Source organism: Carassius auratus, chromosome 22, assembly GCF_003368295.1.
Source record: "Carassius auratus strain Wakin chromosome 22, ASM336829v1, whole genome shotgun sequence".
In the NCBI taxonomy this organism is placed as follows: Eukaryota; Metazoa; Chordata; class Actinopteri; order Cypriniformes; family Cyprinidae; genus Carassius; species Carassius auratus.
The window spans coordinates 19040645-19060689 of record NC_039264.1 but is presented as its reverse complement, the minus strand read 5'-3'; the positions used below and the strand labels follow the sequence as shown (position 1 = coordinate 19060689).

General features: G+C 36.0%; 2 protein-coding genes across 2 annotated transcripts; both read right to left on the bottom strand.

Moving 5' to 3' along the window:
• Positions 1–291: 291 nt before the first annotated feature.
• lpar3 (lysophosphatidic acid receptor 3) lies at positions 292–8222 on the bottom strand. The gene is made up of 3 exons (XM_026198089.1): positions 7940–8222; positions 6481–7238; positions 292–1424 (listed from the first exon to the last, which is right to left on the bottom strand). Exons 2-3 carry the CDS (start codon positions 7220–7222, stop codon positions 1093–1095), a joined length of 1074 nt encoding a protein of 357 aa, XP_026053874.1. The 5' UTR covers positions 7223–7238; positions 7940–8222; the 3' UTR covers positions 292–1092.
• Positions 8223–9439: 1217 nt separating this feature from the next.
• Positions 9440–18210, bottom strand: mcoln2 (mucolipin TRP cation channel 2). Its single transcript, XM_026198086.1, has 14 exons — positions 18092–18210; positions 16833–16992; positions 16177–16350; positions 15636–15789; positions 15476–15554; positions 15291–15387; positions 15103–15202; positions 14884–14996; positions 14587–14736; positions 13287–13388; positions 13015–13137; positions 12422–12628; positions 11282–11436; positions 9440–10252 (listed from the first exon to the last, which is right to left on the bottom strand). Exons 1-14 carry the CDS (start codon positions 18139–18141, stop codon positions 10216–10218), a joined length of 1701 nt encoding a protein of 566 aa, XP_026053871.1. The 5' UTR covers positions 18142–18210; the 3' UTR covers positions 9440–10215.
• Positions 18211–20045: the final 1835 nt, after the last annotated feature.

Below are 20045 nucleotides of genomic sequence, written 5' to 3'. Positions count from 1 at the left end.
CTTTATGTTAGGTCGTTGTAGCCTAAATGTTTAATTATTTTTTGAGGGTATTTAAAAAAATATATTTTAAAAGTTATTTTTAGTTACGATAGCGCACTGCTTGGTGAAATAGTCACAAATTTGAATAAATAAAATTGTCTTTTTTATTTTGAAGATTAAAAAGACTTCCATAATCATACAAAACAAAACATTACATTTTTCTTAAACATCATTGTATTTTAGTTCAAGAACAACATTTTATATATATATATATATATATATATATATATATATATATATATATATATATATATATATATATAGACACATACACACACACGTGTATACACCGAGAGAGAGAGAGAATCTCATTAACATTGTTACTGCAGTTAACATGACCAATTAATTTTTCATATTTAGAGAATTTTTCATTTTCTTTCTCCCCCTCACAGCGAGTTCACATGAAAGAAGCTACATTTTATAGAACTTGAATTGTGTAATATTGAATAATGGGAATCTTTTATCATATATGTATTTACATGGGCATTACCGACCACTTAATCATGTACTGCATAATAATTCTAATATTTAAAATCTAATATTCGACAGTACACGTTAAAAACTATTCTCACACTTGAAGACGATGAAATGCATATGAAATCTCTCAAATGCTTACATTAATATCTAAATCAAATCTCCATATGATCTACAAACTATATACATCCAGATTTTCTAAAGTCAAAAGACTCATTTTAAACAACACAGTATACATAGAAAATTATTAAGAGATTTACACAGATTTACGACAAAACAGTATACGAATGGAGTATGTCTCGGATCTTGAGAAATGGTCAGAAGCTGAATTAATGAGGTAAAGTGAAACTTTACAAGTGCATTGCTGTGGGAGGTGTGGTGCGGTGGGTGGGTGGTGCACATGCTCAGACATGCTGCACGCAGGCGACGATCTCTAATAGAAGTGCATTGCTTTGTACTGTCATCAAACTCCTTTTAAGATCTGCTCAGAATTCTCCTCCCTGAGAGCGGACCTCAGGAGAGTTCAGGAGCGATGGCACATCAGGGTGATAAAAATGGTCTTCACCGAGTCAAAAACCTTCAAGACTTCAGCATCTCCTGTGTGGAGACCTTGCTGTCCTCTGCGGTGTTCTCTTTCAGGCTACTGGTCGTCTCCCGACCAGAGCTGCGCTGAATGTTGGCCTTGGACGACCTCTGCCGCCTCGTCCCGCTACGATCGCACCGCATCAGGTTCTTGATGGTGGTCCACATTTCCTCGTCCCTGTAGGAGTAGATGACCGGGTTCATGACGGAGTTGAGGACGGCGAGGAGCAGCAGCCAGCGTTTGAATTTCAGGACGTTGCACTGTTCGCACTTAAGTCCGTCCAGAAGCAGAATCACAAGTCCGGGAGTCCAACAGATCACGAACGCCCCTAAAGAGACGAACAAACATTTGGGTTTAATTGTTTTTATATGATAAAACCATATATATTTGGAGATACCACATACATGTTACAGATATGTTTTCGGACTTACAAATATCTAAAAAAAAATTTGGCATGAAATAAAAATTAGCAACTAATTCTTTTACATTTATATTTTACATTTATTTGAGGGCACGTCTGAAAAGACTCCGGTTTGATGTGGTTCTAATGACGTTATGAAACTAAATAAACAAATTTTTTGTCAAAAAGTAACGATAAAATAAAAAGAGACAGTTTTGAGTGGCCCTGCATTAAATATTGCTTTTAAACTGGGAAAGTTAATCGCCTGTGTTAACAAACTCATTTTGACAGCACTTATATACAGTATATGCACATATACATAATGTTATACATTAATGACAGTTTAACCAAGGTTCTGAAACATGGTGCTGATATTTCTACATTTTTTGTTTGTTTTGTATTGGTTTCTTTAAAGGAAATTAAAACAGGGAAAGTTGCCACTGGTTTCCAGTGACAAGTTCCACAATTTGGGTCTCATCTCACAAAAAGTAAGCACCTCTAAGATTAACCGTTTACACGTATTGCATTTCGAACTGCTGTAGATGCTGCAGTGATTTTTGTTTGTTTTAACCACACTTAAGAGAATGCATTTCTGTCCCAACATGTTCAAAAACCCCTTTTCAAGCCTTGATAGAGTGACTCACAGCAGTAAAGCTGCTTTTAGTCACAGTTCCCCTGAATTCTTTCAAGTTCCTATGAAATCCTGCCTGCACCGCAAAACAAGCTCGGACAAACAGGAGCGATGTCAGGTGAAGAACATGTCCTGGCACGTCTTTCAAGATTAGAAAACACTCAGATGCACTAAAATGAAAAAAAGAGATGGTTGTTTTCAGATGCTGGAGCTTCTCCCGAAAGAGCCGTACAAACCCCGTTTCACTACTAAAAATCATTTTCTTAATCAGTCATTTCTAACAGTATAAAATAATAAAAATCTTAAGAAATAATGAATACATTTGATTTTGTTTTTCTATAGCAAATGTAACTTGTTTTAAGGAAGTTCAGATAGTTTACTGTAAAACATGACACATGCTGTTTAAAAGTGTTTTGTGAGGTGTGAGAAATGTGTCTATTTGGCTCTAGAAATGCTTTATACTGTTCTGAGGTTATGACTAAACCTCATCAAATGGGGTTTTCTCTGTGGTTTCTAGTAAGTTTGCCATTTAAGTGAACACTCTTTCCCTTTAATCGTATTAAGAGGTTGTGGAGAAGGACAGAGCACCATGTTTTCTGCAGATGTGCAGTGTTGTAAGAGCCCTTTGCATGCACTTATTACACGGCGTAACCAACAGCAGCAGTGAGTGGGTTGGGCACCACAGGGCAACAGAGCCTCAAAGGGGCCACAACTATTTTAACAGAAGCCCATATAGTGGCAGCACTGCTACAGATGGAACAGCATTCAGGCATAAACAATTAAATCAAATAAAAAAGAATCAGCTACATCTGTTGTCAAGGAACAACCAACCAACCTAAACCAAGTAGAGTTTGCTCGCACACTTTGAGCATTGTGCAATCTAACAAAGTTTCTCAGAGGAATGTAAAGTGTTTATGAGTTTACACAAATTTCCTTGTGGGAACGAAATTTTGAGAGCAACAGCCAAGTTTCTTAAGAAAAGGTTTTGTGAGCGAGAGCAAAATTGCTTGGGATATGCAAAGGTTTTACGAGCAAAACAGAGTTTCTTGGGAAACAAATGATTTGTGAGTGAGCGCAAAGTTTCTTTGGAAACGCAATGGTTTCTTGAGTGAACGCAAAGTTTCTTGGGAAAGCAATGGTTTCTTGAGTGAACGCAAAGTTTCTTGGGAAAGCAATGGTTTCTTGAGTGAACGCAAAGTTTCTTGGGAAAGCAATGGTTTCTTGAGAAAGCAATGGTTTCTTGAGTGAACGCAAAGTTTCTTGGGAAAGCAATGGTTTTGTGAGTGCAAAGTTTCTTGAGGAACTAACTAGCATTTCTTTTTTTCTACTGTGGCAGCCCGACCTCTATGAAACTTAATTGCTTCTCATAACAGTACATTACACCACATATTTTATTTCTGGCTGTGATTGTGTCATATTATAAGGCAGCATTTGTTTTTTGTAAGGAGTTTTACATACAAAATGCTTGACACTCAAAAAGTGCATCAGCTGTATGTATGCATGCATAGAGCAGAGCTGCTTGTAATTTTTTATCTATTTGTACTTGCACAGAAAATAACCATTTAAGCACATGCAAGTTAATATTTACAGCAAAGAAAGCAGATACTGTTTCACTGAAGGTTTCTTGTCTGTTTTTAACAAAGTATTTCTCAGAAGAATAGTTGGGCAACAGATAAGTAACCTTTACCTCCTAAGATGCCACAAGACAACAAAGAAAGTATGCAGCATGCGTCTGCTTTTTTTATCTGCAGTTCCTTCAAGAAATAACTGAGGAGTACTGGGCTGTGGATCTTCACTTTTTCTCCAAGGCCACTGGCCACTCGTGCTGGTGGTTTGATTCAGATGACAGGCAGTGTAAAGATCGCCCTTGTGCAAGATAATGACTCAGGCCTGGAGGAAGCCTGTTGTGCAGGGAACAGACGACTCCTCCACTTTGGCCTTATCTGCAACTTGAAGCAGTAACAGTTACTCCTAAAAACTGGTATAAAAACCAGCTTTTCTTCTCGGCGACATGCAATTTCTCCAAAAAGACCTGCTCAGACCAGTTCAAACCAGCTTTTGTGATGGTGAGCGGCACAATTCATAATAAAAGACAAAGAAAAACAAAAAGCAAAAGAAATTCAACCTTTGAGCTTCTGATAGCAATCAGCTAATGCACGGGTGGGAGGTGTCGTGTTTTGCGTGTCATTGTTAACTCTTGCATTCCCTTGTGTGTTAACTCTTGTTTCTTGTCTCATCTTCTCATTTAAGTTTACCTTTTCCAAAAATATATGTGTATGTAGTAGATGCCTGCCCATGGTTAACAGGATATGAGATCATATCCTTCCAGTCTAAATATTTGTCATGTCTGTAATAAATCTGAAGAAATATTTACCAACCCTGTCCCATATCACCCACACAAGAGTGGGTTACAAGTTTGGCACGAAACATTTGAGACCCCACAAGGCTCCGTTGTGAGCTCAATTAACATATTCAGCAGTCTGGCAGTGTTTATCATACTTACAGACTAAAGGCGTGGACTTTGGACAGCTCATTAGAGCTGTGGAGGCTTGTGGGAAAACTATAAACCAACATATATTGCAATTGCCATTGAACTTTGAGTGACTGAGAAGTGATGATACAGTCCGATACAGATCACAGACTGGAATACACAGGGTCGTTAAATTTGCTTCATTTGTGCAATGAATTCACTTCCCATTTTGTCAGGCTGATTATAGTAATCTAGTGTTGTTATAGTAAGAGAAAAAAAAAAAAAGAAGGAAAGAACATTCGGTAATTAATTGCTCAACCCAAATGTCATTAGTTCGGATAATTAAATTTGGGCAGTTTGGCAAATTTTTCAGGGTTTTGTGTTTTCTGGTGATAAACTAAAGCAGTAGTAGAAAAGGTCTTCAGATACAAGGTGCCTTTCGATATTTCATTTGAACAAATTTTACATATTGCTGAAGCTGACATGTTTACATCCTTAAAGAAGCTGGAATCGAATGTCACGGTTTCAGTTTTGGTTTGGGGTGATGCACCAAAGTTTCTGCAACTGAAAGTCTGAAACTGCCAAAAAATTGTTTTTGGCCATTTTGGCTAAACATGTGCCGGTATTCGGTAATGCAGTATATCACGATGATGAATATGCACGATATGTTAGTGCAGGCACTTCTAAATACCGTGAATAATTATATAATTACAAATTATTCCAAATTTGGAATGCATTTTAAGAATACTTTTCCCATCTATTTTTTTTTCAATTAAAAAGACGTGTGTGCGCCCTGATGTAAACAAGCATGCACGAGAAGCACATGGGGGAACAGGTGAGAGACACGCTGAATGAAAGCACATTCACTCTCTGACAGCAGATGGTGCTAAACTGCAGAAAATGCAACCGTTAACCTGGAAACCCCATAAATAAAGCAGCTGCTATACTTTCTGTATTTAAATAATTTAAATAGCCATTCAGATTTGTGTATTAGCTTTGATGTTCATCACAGCACCAAATACTTAAATATTAAGACTTTAAAATATTTATTTTCAAACACGTTTTTTTTTTTTTTTTTTTTTCTTACATTTTAATCTGGACTACATCATGCTCTAGATGTTTTAATTCTTTATTGTTCATTCACACTTAACATTAGGGCTTCATTAGTTAACATAAGTCATTAGACAACATAAACTGCCAATGAAAAATTATTCTGAACATTCATTCATCTTAGGTTTTCCGATATTTAATTAATAACATGTTGTTAAAAGCGAAAGTTGCCACTGTGTTATAAAATGAGCTAACATTAACTTAAATTTAGTATCTAAGTATTTTTTTTTTAACAAAGATTAATAACTTTGATATCGGCCGATCCCCATTTCGGTCTAGTGTTTTCCATTGCATTCTGTTCTTCTGTGAAACCCAGAATATATTTGCTGAATGACATTTATGTCCATACAAAAAAAGCCAAAGGGGTCCAAAACCACAACAGACCTTAATGAGGCTAGATACTATGTTGAATTTACTGCTAAAATAAGGCTGTGAGAGTACAGACTACAGTCTTTACAATGGCACGCAATGTATAAAGGTCCTAGATCGCATAATTATAATTTGTTTTATGCAGATCTTGAATACAGAAAGTTATTGTTTTCCCCTCAGAAACATGTTTCATCAGCTGAACAATTGGTACGGTGTTAAACAACAGTACAATCCACTGAAAGCACTATACTTCCGTTGCTTTTCTTTCCCTGTCAAAAAATTAAATATGGCTCTACCCTGACTCTAATGACTTTCAAAATATCTTCTTTGTGTTACTAAGGAACTTTTTGGGTTAACTAGACATTTCGCAAGACCAGACCTAAGGGAACATCTCCAGAGCTTACCAAGTACGGTCATCACCGTTTTGATGAGCTTGACCGGCGTCCTCTTTCGATTTATAGCTGCAGAAGTGTGCGCGTTCATGACAACAGTCTTTCTCATCACATAGATGTAAATCCTTAAGTAAACGGCCACCATGATGAGGAAGAGCAATAGGTTGGACACAGACCAGAAGATCAGGTAGCTCCGGCTAAAGATGGGTGCCAGTTTGGAGCACAGGTCCAGACTGCAGATACAGTTCCAGCCCAAACTCGGAACGGCCCCCAAGAATATCGATATACCCCACACCAGGACAATCAACAGGGTCACCCGACGTTTGTTAAGGTTACTGTGAACCTTCCAGTTCATGATGGAGATGTAGCGCTCGAGGGCGATCACCAGGAGGTTTATCAGAGATGCGGAGAGACTCACGTCCAGCAAACCCTGCCGAAAGAAGTAGGCTTGAAGGGAGAGATCGCGAGATATTTTCCCTGTTTTGAACATGAGATACACATAAGCGATCCCGGCGAGAAAGTCTGAGGCGGCAAGGTTAGCGAGGAGATAGTAGAAGGGGTAGTGAAACCTTCTGTTTGTCACCACCGCCGCAATAATCATGGCATTGGCCACTAGGATGAAGCAACAGCAGATGGATCCAACGACCTGAACCAGGGTGAGCTGCGTTTGCTCCCAATCATCAGAGGTTATGTTGCTGTTGTTGTAGAAAAAGTCCATTAACTGGTCATGGTGGCAAACGTTAGACCTGGCCATCTTTAGACAAAAACCACTATGATAGGAGAGAAAAACAACACATAAGTGTATTGTCTGGGACTATAAAGCTTCAATTATTTCATGTTTGTTTTTCATACGAGTCATTTATCTGAAAATCTTTTATCTGGAAATGCCACAATTGGAACATGCATGACGAAAACGCAATAGACTAAACAAAGAATGCAACATAAACACTCAAGTGAACATAAAAAATAATGGATAGACTGACTTATGAACTGAATAAAATGCAAATAAATGCTTAAACAATCGCCCATTAGGGATTCAAATTATATATTTTACCATAATTACACTATAAACTTAGGTAAAATAGTTTATGCTTTTTAAATCCCAAACATTTTTTCAGTGCTTAAGAATAAAATGACATGTATTTTGTTTCAAAGGATAATATTTTTAGCTCAGATGTAAAATTTGTAGCCTACTGTAGCATTTTCACGTTTTTTACATTTTTAATAGTTTGTCTCATTTCCATTTTAATCACATTTAGTCTTCCCTTGTTAGTTGCAGTGTAGTCTCTAATTTAGTCTGAGCCGTTAAATGCTGTTTCAGATAGTTTACATACTTTAACAAACATTAACGAACCAAATCAATCCAAATCCCAAGTCAAATCAAGTGTAGACGATATTATCCACTTAAAAACTTTATCAAAATGTACGAAAGTCGTACAGTAAGATGCAGTGATATATAAAGCTCTCTTACCACAGTCACAGACTCGTCAGTTTCTCAGTTCTCTCTCCATTAGTGGTCCAAAGAATCGCGCAAATCCGGCTTGACACCACAAACACGAAGCAACTCTGACTGACTGAAGAAGTGTAAGCTCGAGAGTTTTAGGGAGGAGAGCGTGAGGGATAGTCATTGAGGGCGTGGTCACCTTTCAATCGTTCATTAAAAATGACATAAAACGACTTTTCACGTTATGAAAAGGAAACCAAGCCAAATTTGCATTTGATCTCACCACGAGCCGAAGAACTCAGGTAATAAACGTGTTTAAAGAACAACACTTCAAGTCAAGTAGATAATGACGTGTTTATGAGTGGCTTCTTTGTCAGCGTCTATTTCGTAGAGTTACGCAATTTTACTCAGGTGTTTGAGGTAAGGGAGGATCCACAACATTGAATATTAACAAATATGGAGATTTCGATCAATAATACAACTGAGATTTAACCCTAGTCTACCTTCTTGGACTTATTGTTGAACACTTACTATTTATAAACAGTCAATAAAGAAAATATGCATTGTCAAATGCATTGACGTATAACCAATATAAGAGATACTTCCCTGCTGAAAAAAACAAAACAAAAAACAAACAAACAAACAAACAAAACAAAAGAAACCATTACAGAATTGTTAATGGTTCTAATGGGAATTCTGTTGGTTTTAATGGACACTGTAATGGACCCTGATGGTCTCTATTGGTAATTTGCTTTTTTCTGCTGGTGGCATGTATTGAATATTGGATACCATTAAGGACCATTAGAACACTTTTGGAAACTTTTGGTAGTATCTACTGGACACCAGTATGAACCATTTTGACTCCAATAAACTTAGTGGTTACTTTGGAAAACTGTAATGCTCCTTGTGGGTACTACTGGAAAAAACACACACATAAATAATAGAAACCATTACAGAATTTGTATTGGAAACCTATACAAACCAATAAATCCTAATGGAATATGACCAAAACACACTACGTAATGGAAACCATTTGGTAATGATTAACTGCTGATGGTTTGTAATGGTTTTGTAATGGAAACCATTAGAAATTCTGTAATGGCTTCTATTGTTTTGTTTTCAGTACAAATTATATTCATAAAAAGATTTGTTATTTTGGTACCTACTGCTCTGCCTTCACTGTGCTTGTAAAGATATGAAATCTTTGATGTTCTGGAAAAAAAAAAAGTTTAATTAGAACCATAAAATAAGAGTAAATCAGCGTTGTTTCAGGTAGACCAAGTAAATCACAGATTTCAGGACTGAGTTTCATTTCTTATAGAAACAAGAAGTGAAGCCGTCATTCTAAATACCAAGCACTTCTGATTTTATTGGTTTTTGAGGTCTAGAAACCACCTTTTGCAAAACTCAATCTTTTAACAACCCCCAAAAAAACATGTCACCAAGATTCTAGTGCATTTTAGCATGAATTTTACTGCTTTGAATAAAGCGACCCAAAAAAGAAAAGCACACACAAGGAGCCTCTTGTAAATTGAACATACAAAATACTTTTATTATACTTTAATATCTTCCATTCCCGCACCCAAGGTCTTTCTCCCGGTGAGCATTTGCTTACTAAGCAAGTCACGTAGGAACTTGTCTGCCTTCCCTGTTAATTGTGGGATGATGATGATAATGAGGAGTGATTCACATCAAAGTATGATCATCTCCAACAAGACAAAAGTTGCCTCAGCGGAGTGAGCAATGCATTCTTAGAACTCTGGTGTTGCATTACAGTCATTCCTTACATACTTTAAGCACAATATTAAAAGACGTTATCTTTCAAATACGTCTAAACACCTTTTGAGGTAACATGCCAAAGTGCTGATAAGAAAACCAGCGGAAATGTGTAACTTGAAGCAACTGTCTAATGTGAAACACGAGCAGACAATCCACATAAATAATATCATAAAATATATTTCCTCTACTATCCAACATTAAACAGGGATAATTTTACAGATTGCACATCAAAATGCATCCAAGGTCATCTGCGGTTGCCATTTGACCCACAAAATGATTAATATTTTTGCTCTTAATTGCATTGTAGTGCACTTTGGCAGATATGATTTGGTTTTTATCCGTTTGCTAATGCAGGTCTTACCGGATCCTAATGAAATTGGCACGTTCAAAGGAAGATCTTTCTTCCTGTGTAGTACATGAAGCATGTACATGGAGCGGTAAACATGTTCACATAATCTTTCCCTTATTAAGCTGCAAATCCATTGCAGTTTTCAGTAGATTCAACATCGAATCGGTCGCAACGGTCAGCTGATGAGAATGATGGTGTCGTCTTTGGGAACACTGCAGAAAGAGCAAAAATTAGGCATATTGAGTTGGCATTTCATATATTTGTGCACAGACGATCTGAAACCAGTCCTTGAAACGGTTCCCGTTGTCTCTGAAGCAACTTACAGCACAATTTTGAGTTCTGATGGGTTTTCGGTGCAGATTTCCAAAGGAAGTGAAACTAAAGTTTCCTAAATAAACTCAATTTTTGAGTCCTGAAAACTTTGCAGGTTAGTTTCGTTGCTAATTAGGTAAATTCCCTCAGTTGAACCGCCTCTGCAAGTCTTTTTGTCAAGAAAACAAGTTGCTTTCGATAGTTTGGGGTTTGTATTAAATACAATTGGTTACAGTGGTTCCAAAAATGCAAAAATAAATGACATTTAAAATATATTGAGATAGAAAAAATTTAAAATTGTAACAATGTGTTACATTATTAAGGTTTTTACCCCAGGCGTTTATACTTTTGATAATATAAATGCAGTTTTTTTTTAGATAGATAGACAGACAGACAGACAGACAGACAGACAGATAGATTTAATTCTGGTCAACTTGTTGAGCAGGAACACCAGTTGATCTAATCTGAAGAGATGATGGAAGATTCTGGTAAAACCCGATTTAATCCTAAAGTACTGTACTATCCACGCTGAAACCCATGGCAGCATAAGTGGCTCTTACACTGATATTTAGACTCATTATCAAGTTATGGCCAGGCTTTACATCGCATCTGACACTCAAGCAAACAATGAGTCCTCCATTTGGAGTTCAGTTTCAAGAAGCAGCTCAGAACAATAATGGGCATCATTACAGGGGCAAGTATTTCATTTCTAAACTCTCGTTTGTTTATCGTTCCTGCAAGGCAAGGGGAAGCCTCCTCAATTTTTTTTTTTTCCCACAGAGAACATTTCTCTGTAATCAGCACTTTGCTGGGTGTGTCTGTCTTTCTGTCCCACCACTAATTCCATTTCTCATGCCATAGTGGGCTGACCTCAGCTCTGGAGGAAACACTGCTGCCCTGCAGCTGATGTCTGTGATTATATACTGTACCTTTTGCAGCAACACAGCATAACTGAAGGGTGGATGGTCTCGGCTTCACCACACTCTGTGCCGACCACCTCCTGCCCCTGGAGGGGGAAACCCTCCTTCTGCCCCGTCATAAACCGCTGGAGCTCTGTCATGGGGAAGCCTGTCGTTTGGTAACCCTAGACAAAAAAGGAGAAGTTGATATGAAGTGCTAAAAACAAGTACAGTATAGTAAGTACAGTGCAGCTTTTTATTTGTTGAATTTTGTTCAACCTGCAAGGAAAGTTATAAAATTACGCCATCATTTACTCACACTGATGTTGTCATGACGTGATTTGTATTAATTTTATGTTAATACTTTGCAGTTTAATACAAAAAAAGAAAAAAACAAAAGCAAAACAAAATCCAAACAGAATAAAACATAACTAAAAACCCAAACAAAAAACAAACTCCCATAAAAAATAAATAAAAAGCAAAAAAAACTGAAAACAAAAAAAAACAAAAAAACACCCCCAAAAAAGCAAAAAAAAAAAAAAAAAAAATTATATATATATATATATATATATATATATATATATATATATATATATATATATATATATATATATATATATATATATATAAACAAATAAGCAGAACAAAACTAAACTAATAAAAACAAAAACAAAAACGAACACCCACAAAAAATACAAATAACAAAAAGAAAAAAAAACGAAAGCAAAAATCAAAAACAAAAAAAAGGAACAAAACTAAAAAACCCCAAACAAAAAACACCCCCCCCCCCAAAAAAAAAAAAAAACTTTACAGATAATAGATTTCATTTTCAAGTGAACTAATCTTTTAAGAGAATAAAGACATTCATTTGATCCATTATTATATCATTAATAGGGCCTCTTCCTTCAAACCCTAAATTCAATATTTATTAAATGCATTAATTATATTACGATTGCTCTTTTTGCCAGTTTTTTTTTTTTCTCATGGGATAGTGGAAGGGGGCTAGAATATAATAGGTTGAAGGGGGATAACAAGAGTCGGAAATGTTTGCAATCCGGTTCAAACTCGCATCCATCTAAGCATTGCAGTCCAATGTGTTGGAACGTGTGCTAACCACTAAACCATGCAGAAATACTAGAAACTAGTCACAGTCGGTTAAGCTGATATTACCTTGATTGTCTCGTAAGCGTCTGTGATGAGGGCGATGAAGAGACTGAGCACCATGTAGATGAAGAGCGAGATGAACGAGTAGAGATAAGCTCGGCTGAACAGCCACACCATTGTGTTCTTTTGCTCAAACTCTGCAAACGTGGGGAACATGTCGTCCCCGTTGACTAGAGAGAAGAGGCACTCTGCCACACGACTCAGACCTTCGAACTGACCCACAGAGAAAACACGTGCAGAAAGTGTGCATGAGACCACTGTGAAATACTGACAGCTGGCAGAATCAAAACACATCATGTATTCATTACAACACTTTATATAATTATGTGTCTGTGCATATATGTATACAGAATAAATAGATAGATAAAAAGTTCTATTATTGTATTCTATTCATTCTATTCTGTAATGCTGTATTCTATTCTGTTTGGTCAATAGATGGCTTCTTAAAAGTATAAGTCAACATACACTGCCATCTACTGTACAAAAGAAAGACTACCGAATTAAACAAGGAAGTATGTCACAGTACATAAATATTTCACTAGTATACAATACAAACCACAAACATTTAGCCAGTGGGTTTGTTGGTTTGCTTTATTCACCTTCTCGTGGTAGGGTCCCAGGACAATCCATCCACAGAAGGTGTAGCCCAGGTAGATCATTCCTGCGCAGCAGCAGAAGCGCAAGACTTTTGGTAAAGCTGCTCCCATAGTGAGGATAAGCACCTGCGTTGTCATAAAAAAAGATTTTAGAGAATATAATAAATGATTAGTCTTTAAGAAGTCAATACTGTTATGTGACTAGTGGTCAGTAAAACATGTGCATCACCTTACTATACATTTACATTCATGTGAGTTTGTGCATTTTGACTTGCATTGTATTTTTCGAAGTATCCCAGGTATCTAATGACGCCCACCCAGACCATCAGAGTCGACGTGCCCAGGAAGATGCTGCAGACGTCGTAGTTAGTCAAGCTCTGGGAGGAGAAAGGAACTTTATTAGTGATTTGAATGCAGGCCAAACTTGTTCTTCCATGCGAGTGTAAAGTAAACATTACATAAACCTGTTTAATTGCCGTGCCTTAAATAGCCTTACAGGCACGGGCCCAAAGTCTAAAGAGTGCGTGTCTGTAAGAGTCACATAATGTCATGAAAACCTGCAGAATCTGTGCAGCTGTATAAAAGAACACCAACTATGAACTTTAGAAACTAAATATAAAATAATAATAATAAAATGAAAACTAATATAATCAATACATGACAATAAACTATTTATGTTGATCATTTCTGTTTCCAAATAACTTTATAAACTCTGATAACATTGTTTTCTTGAAAATGAAGTGCATTTTGATTTTCCCGCCAAATTTAGATGACCTTACTAAAATGTAAATAACTAAAGAAAACAAAAACACAAACATATTAAATACAAATACATAACGTTTGTTTCCAACTAACTTTAGAAACTACACAATTGAGCACATCCTCCCTCCAAATTTAAATTACCTTATCAAAAAAAGCTAAAAGATCAAAATAAAAACACTAATAAAATAAATAAATGCATACCTAACAATATAAATATTTAAATGTATAAAACGTTTGTTTCCAACTATCTTAAGAATGTCAAATCTGATTATTTTAATTAAAATTAAGCACATTTTCCCTCTAATTAAGTGCTTTCGATTATACATAAATTAAAGAATGTATAAAAAATGCTAATGTTAATGCTAATGTTAAACTTAAGCACAATTTCTCTCAAAAAAAATGTTAATGACCAATAATATAAATGAATGAATTATATTTTTCTAATGCCAATTTCTAATACTAAAATATATATATATATATATATATATATATATATATATATATATATATATATATATATATATATATATATATATATATATATATATATATATATATATATATATATATATATATATATATATATACACATACATACATACATACATACATACATACATACACACACATATATATATCTCAATTTGTTATGAGTTGGAGGGATTTCTCTCATAGACATCAACTAATAACATGTTACAATCAGCATTTTATAATTTAAAATGTAATTTAGGGAACTACAATTTCCTCTGCAGTTTGTCAGATTGTGTGAATATCTAATGCATCAGCAAAAATGTTCTCATAAAAAGAAAGCACCTTAGCCTGTATTTCCATTTTGAGTATTGATCCAATGATGGCCAAAACATCGCTGATGATCACCAAGATGTACCAGCCATTCAGGAACTCCCTCTGATCATCTTCACACACTTTCTGGTTGTAATTCTCAAGACAGAAGCTAGAAAACCGCTGCAGAGAGAGGAAGTGACACATGGAGGAAACACTGACAGCCCACAAAATGATTCACACTGAGTCACTGTGACAGAACATCAAAAATAACTGATGTAGATTATAAAATTATTTATAAAATATTGACAGGATTGAGTGCAGGTTTACCTGAAGCAACCTCACAGCGAGTACAATGGAACGTGTGCAGAGCACTGCGGAGCTCAGACAGACTACAATAACAAAGCCATCGAAGATCAGGAGGTAGTGAGTGCTTTTCTGAGCTGAAATAGACAACAAGTTTCACATGCCTCCGTCATAACATTCAAAACATACTACAACTAATCACCGACCATGTTCAGTCATTATAGCTGATGATTTTTCACGTACCGGTTCCTGAAATCTTCCAGTTTTTGCACACACTACTAACAGCGTCAAAATCAAGGGTCAGTTTCACCTTCCCGCTATGACAACTGTTATCAAAGACAATCTGCGAAAAAATAAAAATCCATTTATTCAGTAATACAAGCTAAAATGGATGTAAAATAATTTTTATTTCCCCCAAAAAAGGACCTTACCTTTATAAAAAATGAGTAGCAGTCTGGCAGCTCATGAGAACGAACAGTTTGCAAATTGATTCCTTTGAGCGTGAACGTGATCTCGACATCGACAAGCCTGTACTTCAAACAAAACATCGATACCATTCTGTGAAGATCAAGAGGATTGTTTAAATGATTTGTTTATATAGTTTAGGCTTACAAACCTATAAAAATCCAGCTCAAGAAATGAAGCGTTGTTCATTCTCCATGTTTTAGTCGACTCCGGATCAAGAGTCAAGCAAACTGGAAAGACAAAAACGGTTCAGTTTAAGCAATACGATACGATTCATATTAGATATTCACATTTTCTGAAAGACATGTAACCTGTTTCAAGCTCGGCGTCGATATCATAAACTTCCTCAGACGGTTCAATGCTGCCTTTCTTGTAGCTCTTCTTGCAGATGATCAAGGGCAGAAACTTTTCATTCTCCTCGGCGTAACTTATAGGACCTACAGACAGGTTTCCCAATTGGGAATACTGTTGAACAGATGAATACATATTATATTAACCAAGTTTTAACTTTTTATTTCCTCACATAAAGAATATATTCATAATTATGGCCACTCTGATGGAGAGGGGTACCATCTTAAGGGCAGACGTTTTGAAATCACACGACCAGTTAATTATTAGTTGCTTTATTAGATTAATTTTTCTATTAACATTTATTTATTTTCTCACAAAAAATACTCTGCTAAGCTGACTGAAAACTTTTGCTTTCAGGTAATGCTTCATCCACACCACTAGGTGTCAGTATATGACCAACAAAAATTGCTTGTAACATATGTAATGCTAATAAAGTAACTGAGGGAAAAGTTGTGGAGGAAAAAAAAAGCAAGATGAATTAAAAAAAGAAAGAATACAAACCTGATCTATAACATAGTGTAAACTATCATATACACTCTGTTTGGTGTAGACAGCAATACTGTAGTCGTCCTCGTCCGCACCACTGTAGCCCTTCAGAAACAAACTCTTAAAGGCCATGAGGTTCTCCTCCTTGTAGGACACCACAAGCTGGTTATTCAATCCAAACAGTATGAGCTTTGAAAAAAAAAAAAGAAAAGAAAAAGAACAAGGAAACAACATGTTTTCAGTCTGGCTGGTGGAACATTACGGCTTTATGTGTACTGTAGCTTTAAGAAAATTCAATTATGATCACATAATGACAAATCTTTCAAGAAGTCAGAAAATGTTTACATTTAAAGCCGAATTGTGTGATTTCTGCCCCACTAGTCTCCAAATAAAGCACTAATAAAAGTAACTGTGTTCAAACAGGTTTCCTGGCCACTCCCCCTGCCTTCTACTGGTCAAACAAACCCCAAAAAATTGAGTGGCTGAGGCACTGTCGCTGTGCTAAGCTTGTTGGGTTTCTCAAACAAACTGAAAAATGTTTTGATAACACCACAGAAGCGCATTTTTCGCAGGAAATCACACTTACTTGCAGAAGTCTTTGCATATTAAGCTGGGCTACAGAAGTATATAAAGAAAGCAAGCTTTATGCAAACATACAATCCAATAAATACCTGAAGTGTAATCATGAATATTTTCAAAATCTGCACTGCTAATTTCCACGGTAACTGTCGCCGGGTTCTGTACTTCTCACATGGGCTCATGAAGTAAAACCTCAAGTCATCTCTCAGTATTTCCTCTTTCATGGGATCAGTGGCCATGGATGTGGAGACACTGTATCAAAATATACAATATATGACTCGGATTTCATTTGAAATTCTTTACAAATTCATTAAATACAATTTTTTTTTTTTAGAAATTTATTAAATAGATGGTTAGTACAGTAGGTTAAGGAAAAAGCAACCAACATGTGCCAAATGCCCAGCAGACACACACACACAAAAAAATCATAATTTATTTCATAATTTTAATTACTTCAATAATATTCTAAAATGTGAAAAAAAATCAAAGAAATAATAAAAACTATTGCTATATTACTTCTTAATAATAAGTAAATTATTATTATTGCTGTTATTTGTTGTTGTTATATATAATTTGATAAACACTGACACTCCAATAATAACATTCAAAAATTCATCAAATATTATAAATGTAAAAAAAAAAAAATTTGTTGTTGTTGTTGTGTATTAAATTTATGCATTTAGCAGGGGAGGATAAATAACAATAAAATAAAAAACAATAATACTAATAATAATAATAACAAAATAGATGTTATTTTTATACAAGTTAAATTACAGTATATAGACTTCTTATTGAGATGTGTGTATACCCCTGACCAAACTTGGTTTTGTTTATCCTCATGAAAACAGTCCGATAAAGCTTGATTTGTGATAGGTTACAAAAATATATTTGAGCACAAACAGATGATAAATCAACTTAGAGTGACACATTACCCATGTGACAGAGTTCTGTTTAAGATGAGGAAGATGGAAGGGGTCAATGAACAAAAAAGGAAAGGGAGTTGCTAAATAAGCGTTTTCTTAAAACTTTAACTGGGCCTTTATGAATAATTGCAAAAACTTTGCACTATGTGTCTCTTAAAAACACCACCAAAGGTTCAAGTCCAAGGCTGCTGTGCTCAACAGTACTCACAGTGTAGACAGACTGTCCTGTGTTCATTGAATTCATGAGGAAACACAAGCAAGCTTACAAGTTTTAAATAACCTCTTTGCAGACCCAGAGAGTATTTCAGTTCTGTTGTGCATTTTATTAGACATGAATTAAATTAACGCTACTTGTAAATTTCTAACTGTTTATTTGTCCTGCAAAATAACTTTACATAAAGAATTAAGCAAAACCTTGTCCAACTTACCTTGACACGTCAACCCTGGTGCCATGGCAGTACCTATCGGACATTTCCATGCCACCTGTTATCCAAGACAAAACACGCTTCAAGAAACAAGCGTTGCTTGATCGCTAAATTACTAAATAAACTTGCGTGTGACGTCACAGATGGAACACGTTCAACAGCGTCCATCGACCAATCAGGAGCGAGGAGGATTCCCCATGGGCGTGACCTAACTGTAAGACGAAATAGAACGCTCTTTCAGTCAGTTGCTCACAGACTTGTGAAACGCCACAAAGAGTCGATTGAGGAACTGCAGTCTCAATATAAACACAAACAGACCGCATGCTATTTTAATACAGCAAGTATGCTTTTAATGAGTGAAGTGAATATGGTAAGGTAAGTAGGTTGTGAGGAAAAATCACATTCACAGTCAATGAGGACTTCATGCAGACTTACTAGTTTTCCATAAAAAGGTTTTATTCTACATGAATTGGGTCTCCCTTTTTTAAGAATCCACCATGTTGATATGTTAAAAACATGTTGTGTCAAGCAAGTTAATAATAATAATAATAATAATAGTTACTTTTCGGTAATACTTTATTTTCATAGTCGACTTCAAATATTCTTTGCAACTATATGTCAACTAGCAGCAGATGACTTTGCATCAGTCATCAGAGCATTAGTAGACTGTCTGCTTAATGTCATCTAACACTTTATTTTTATGTGTTCACAACACACAACATGCATCAGAAACATGTCAGCTTATTGTACTAACCCTAAACCTAACCCAAGTCTACTCTGAGAGTTAGTAGATACAGTATGTGGTTGCAAATTAATGAGAATTAGTTGACATGTATTTGCAAAAGTTATAGTTAGTAGAATGCCTAAAGTGGACTATCAAAATAGTGCTTGACAACAGAACTCAAGGCCCTTGTGAAAGCATAATCATGCAAATACATGTAACAAAACTAATCAAACCAAACAATATAGTGTGAGTGTGAAAGAATGAGTTTGACTGGGTAAAATCATATTTTGTTCATAATGAATATTTATGATAAAAAACTAAAAATAAATAAATAATAAAAGGGAGTTTTGTGTAAACTTCATACATCCTGGCCAGTAGATGTCAGTATAATGTCTATAAACATTGCAGACACTGCAACTTTCAGCAAAGTACCAAACAATATAATTAAATTTCAGAGAAAACAAGCAAAAACAAAAACACTTTTTGGACTTTTAATGCTTGAATAACTTTATTTGACAGCAAGATACTCCCTGTACAAACAAAATACAGAATTTGTGTAAAGAATTATGCATGATCAACATTCACATTACCTATATTCAAAATAGTAGAGGTTATGAGCGAAGAGCAAATATTTTATATGATCCATTTGATCACATATACAGTGAATATTGTAATGCCAGTGGTGCGTCTGGTCTGTGTATCACTGGGTGTCCACTAGAGGTCTCACTTCCCCTTATTGTCACTGTCCATTGTTTTCAGCTGTTTCCACTTTCATCGTTTGTACATGTCTTTAAATACCTGGGTTGTTTCTGTCCTTGTTACGAAGTCCTTGTTTAATGTCTATGCGTTTTACATGTCCGTCAACTCTTGCTCTTGCTCTTGCTCTTGCTCTTGCTCTTGCTCTTGCTCTTGCTCTTGCTCTTGCTCTTGCTCTTGCTCTTGCCTTCTGGTTTTGACCCTGCCTGGACTGTTTACCCCTTGGATTTGCCCTATAATAAACTGCTTCCCTGCAATAGGATCTCTCCTTGTTTTCGGTGTCGCCTCACGTAACAGAAGGACTCCGTCCGCAACGAGATCCAGCGGTATGCCGATTCACGCTTCTTCCCCAGCCATCAAGCGGGAGAGAGGCGGTCGCTTTGAGGGGACCCGCCTGGTCGTGTTTCGCGGGACCAGGGGATGTCGTCGAGGAGGAGGTGGGCCAGAGGAAGCACAGCACAAGATGGCCGCCGACCC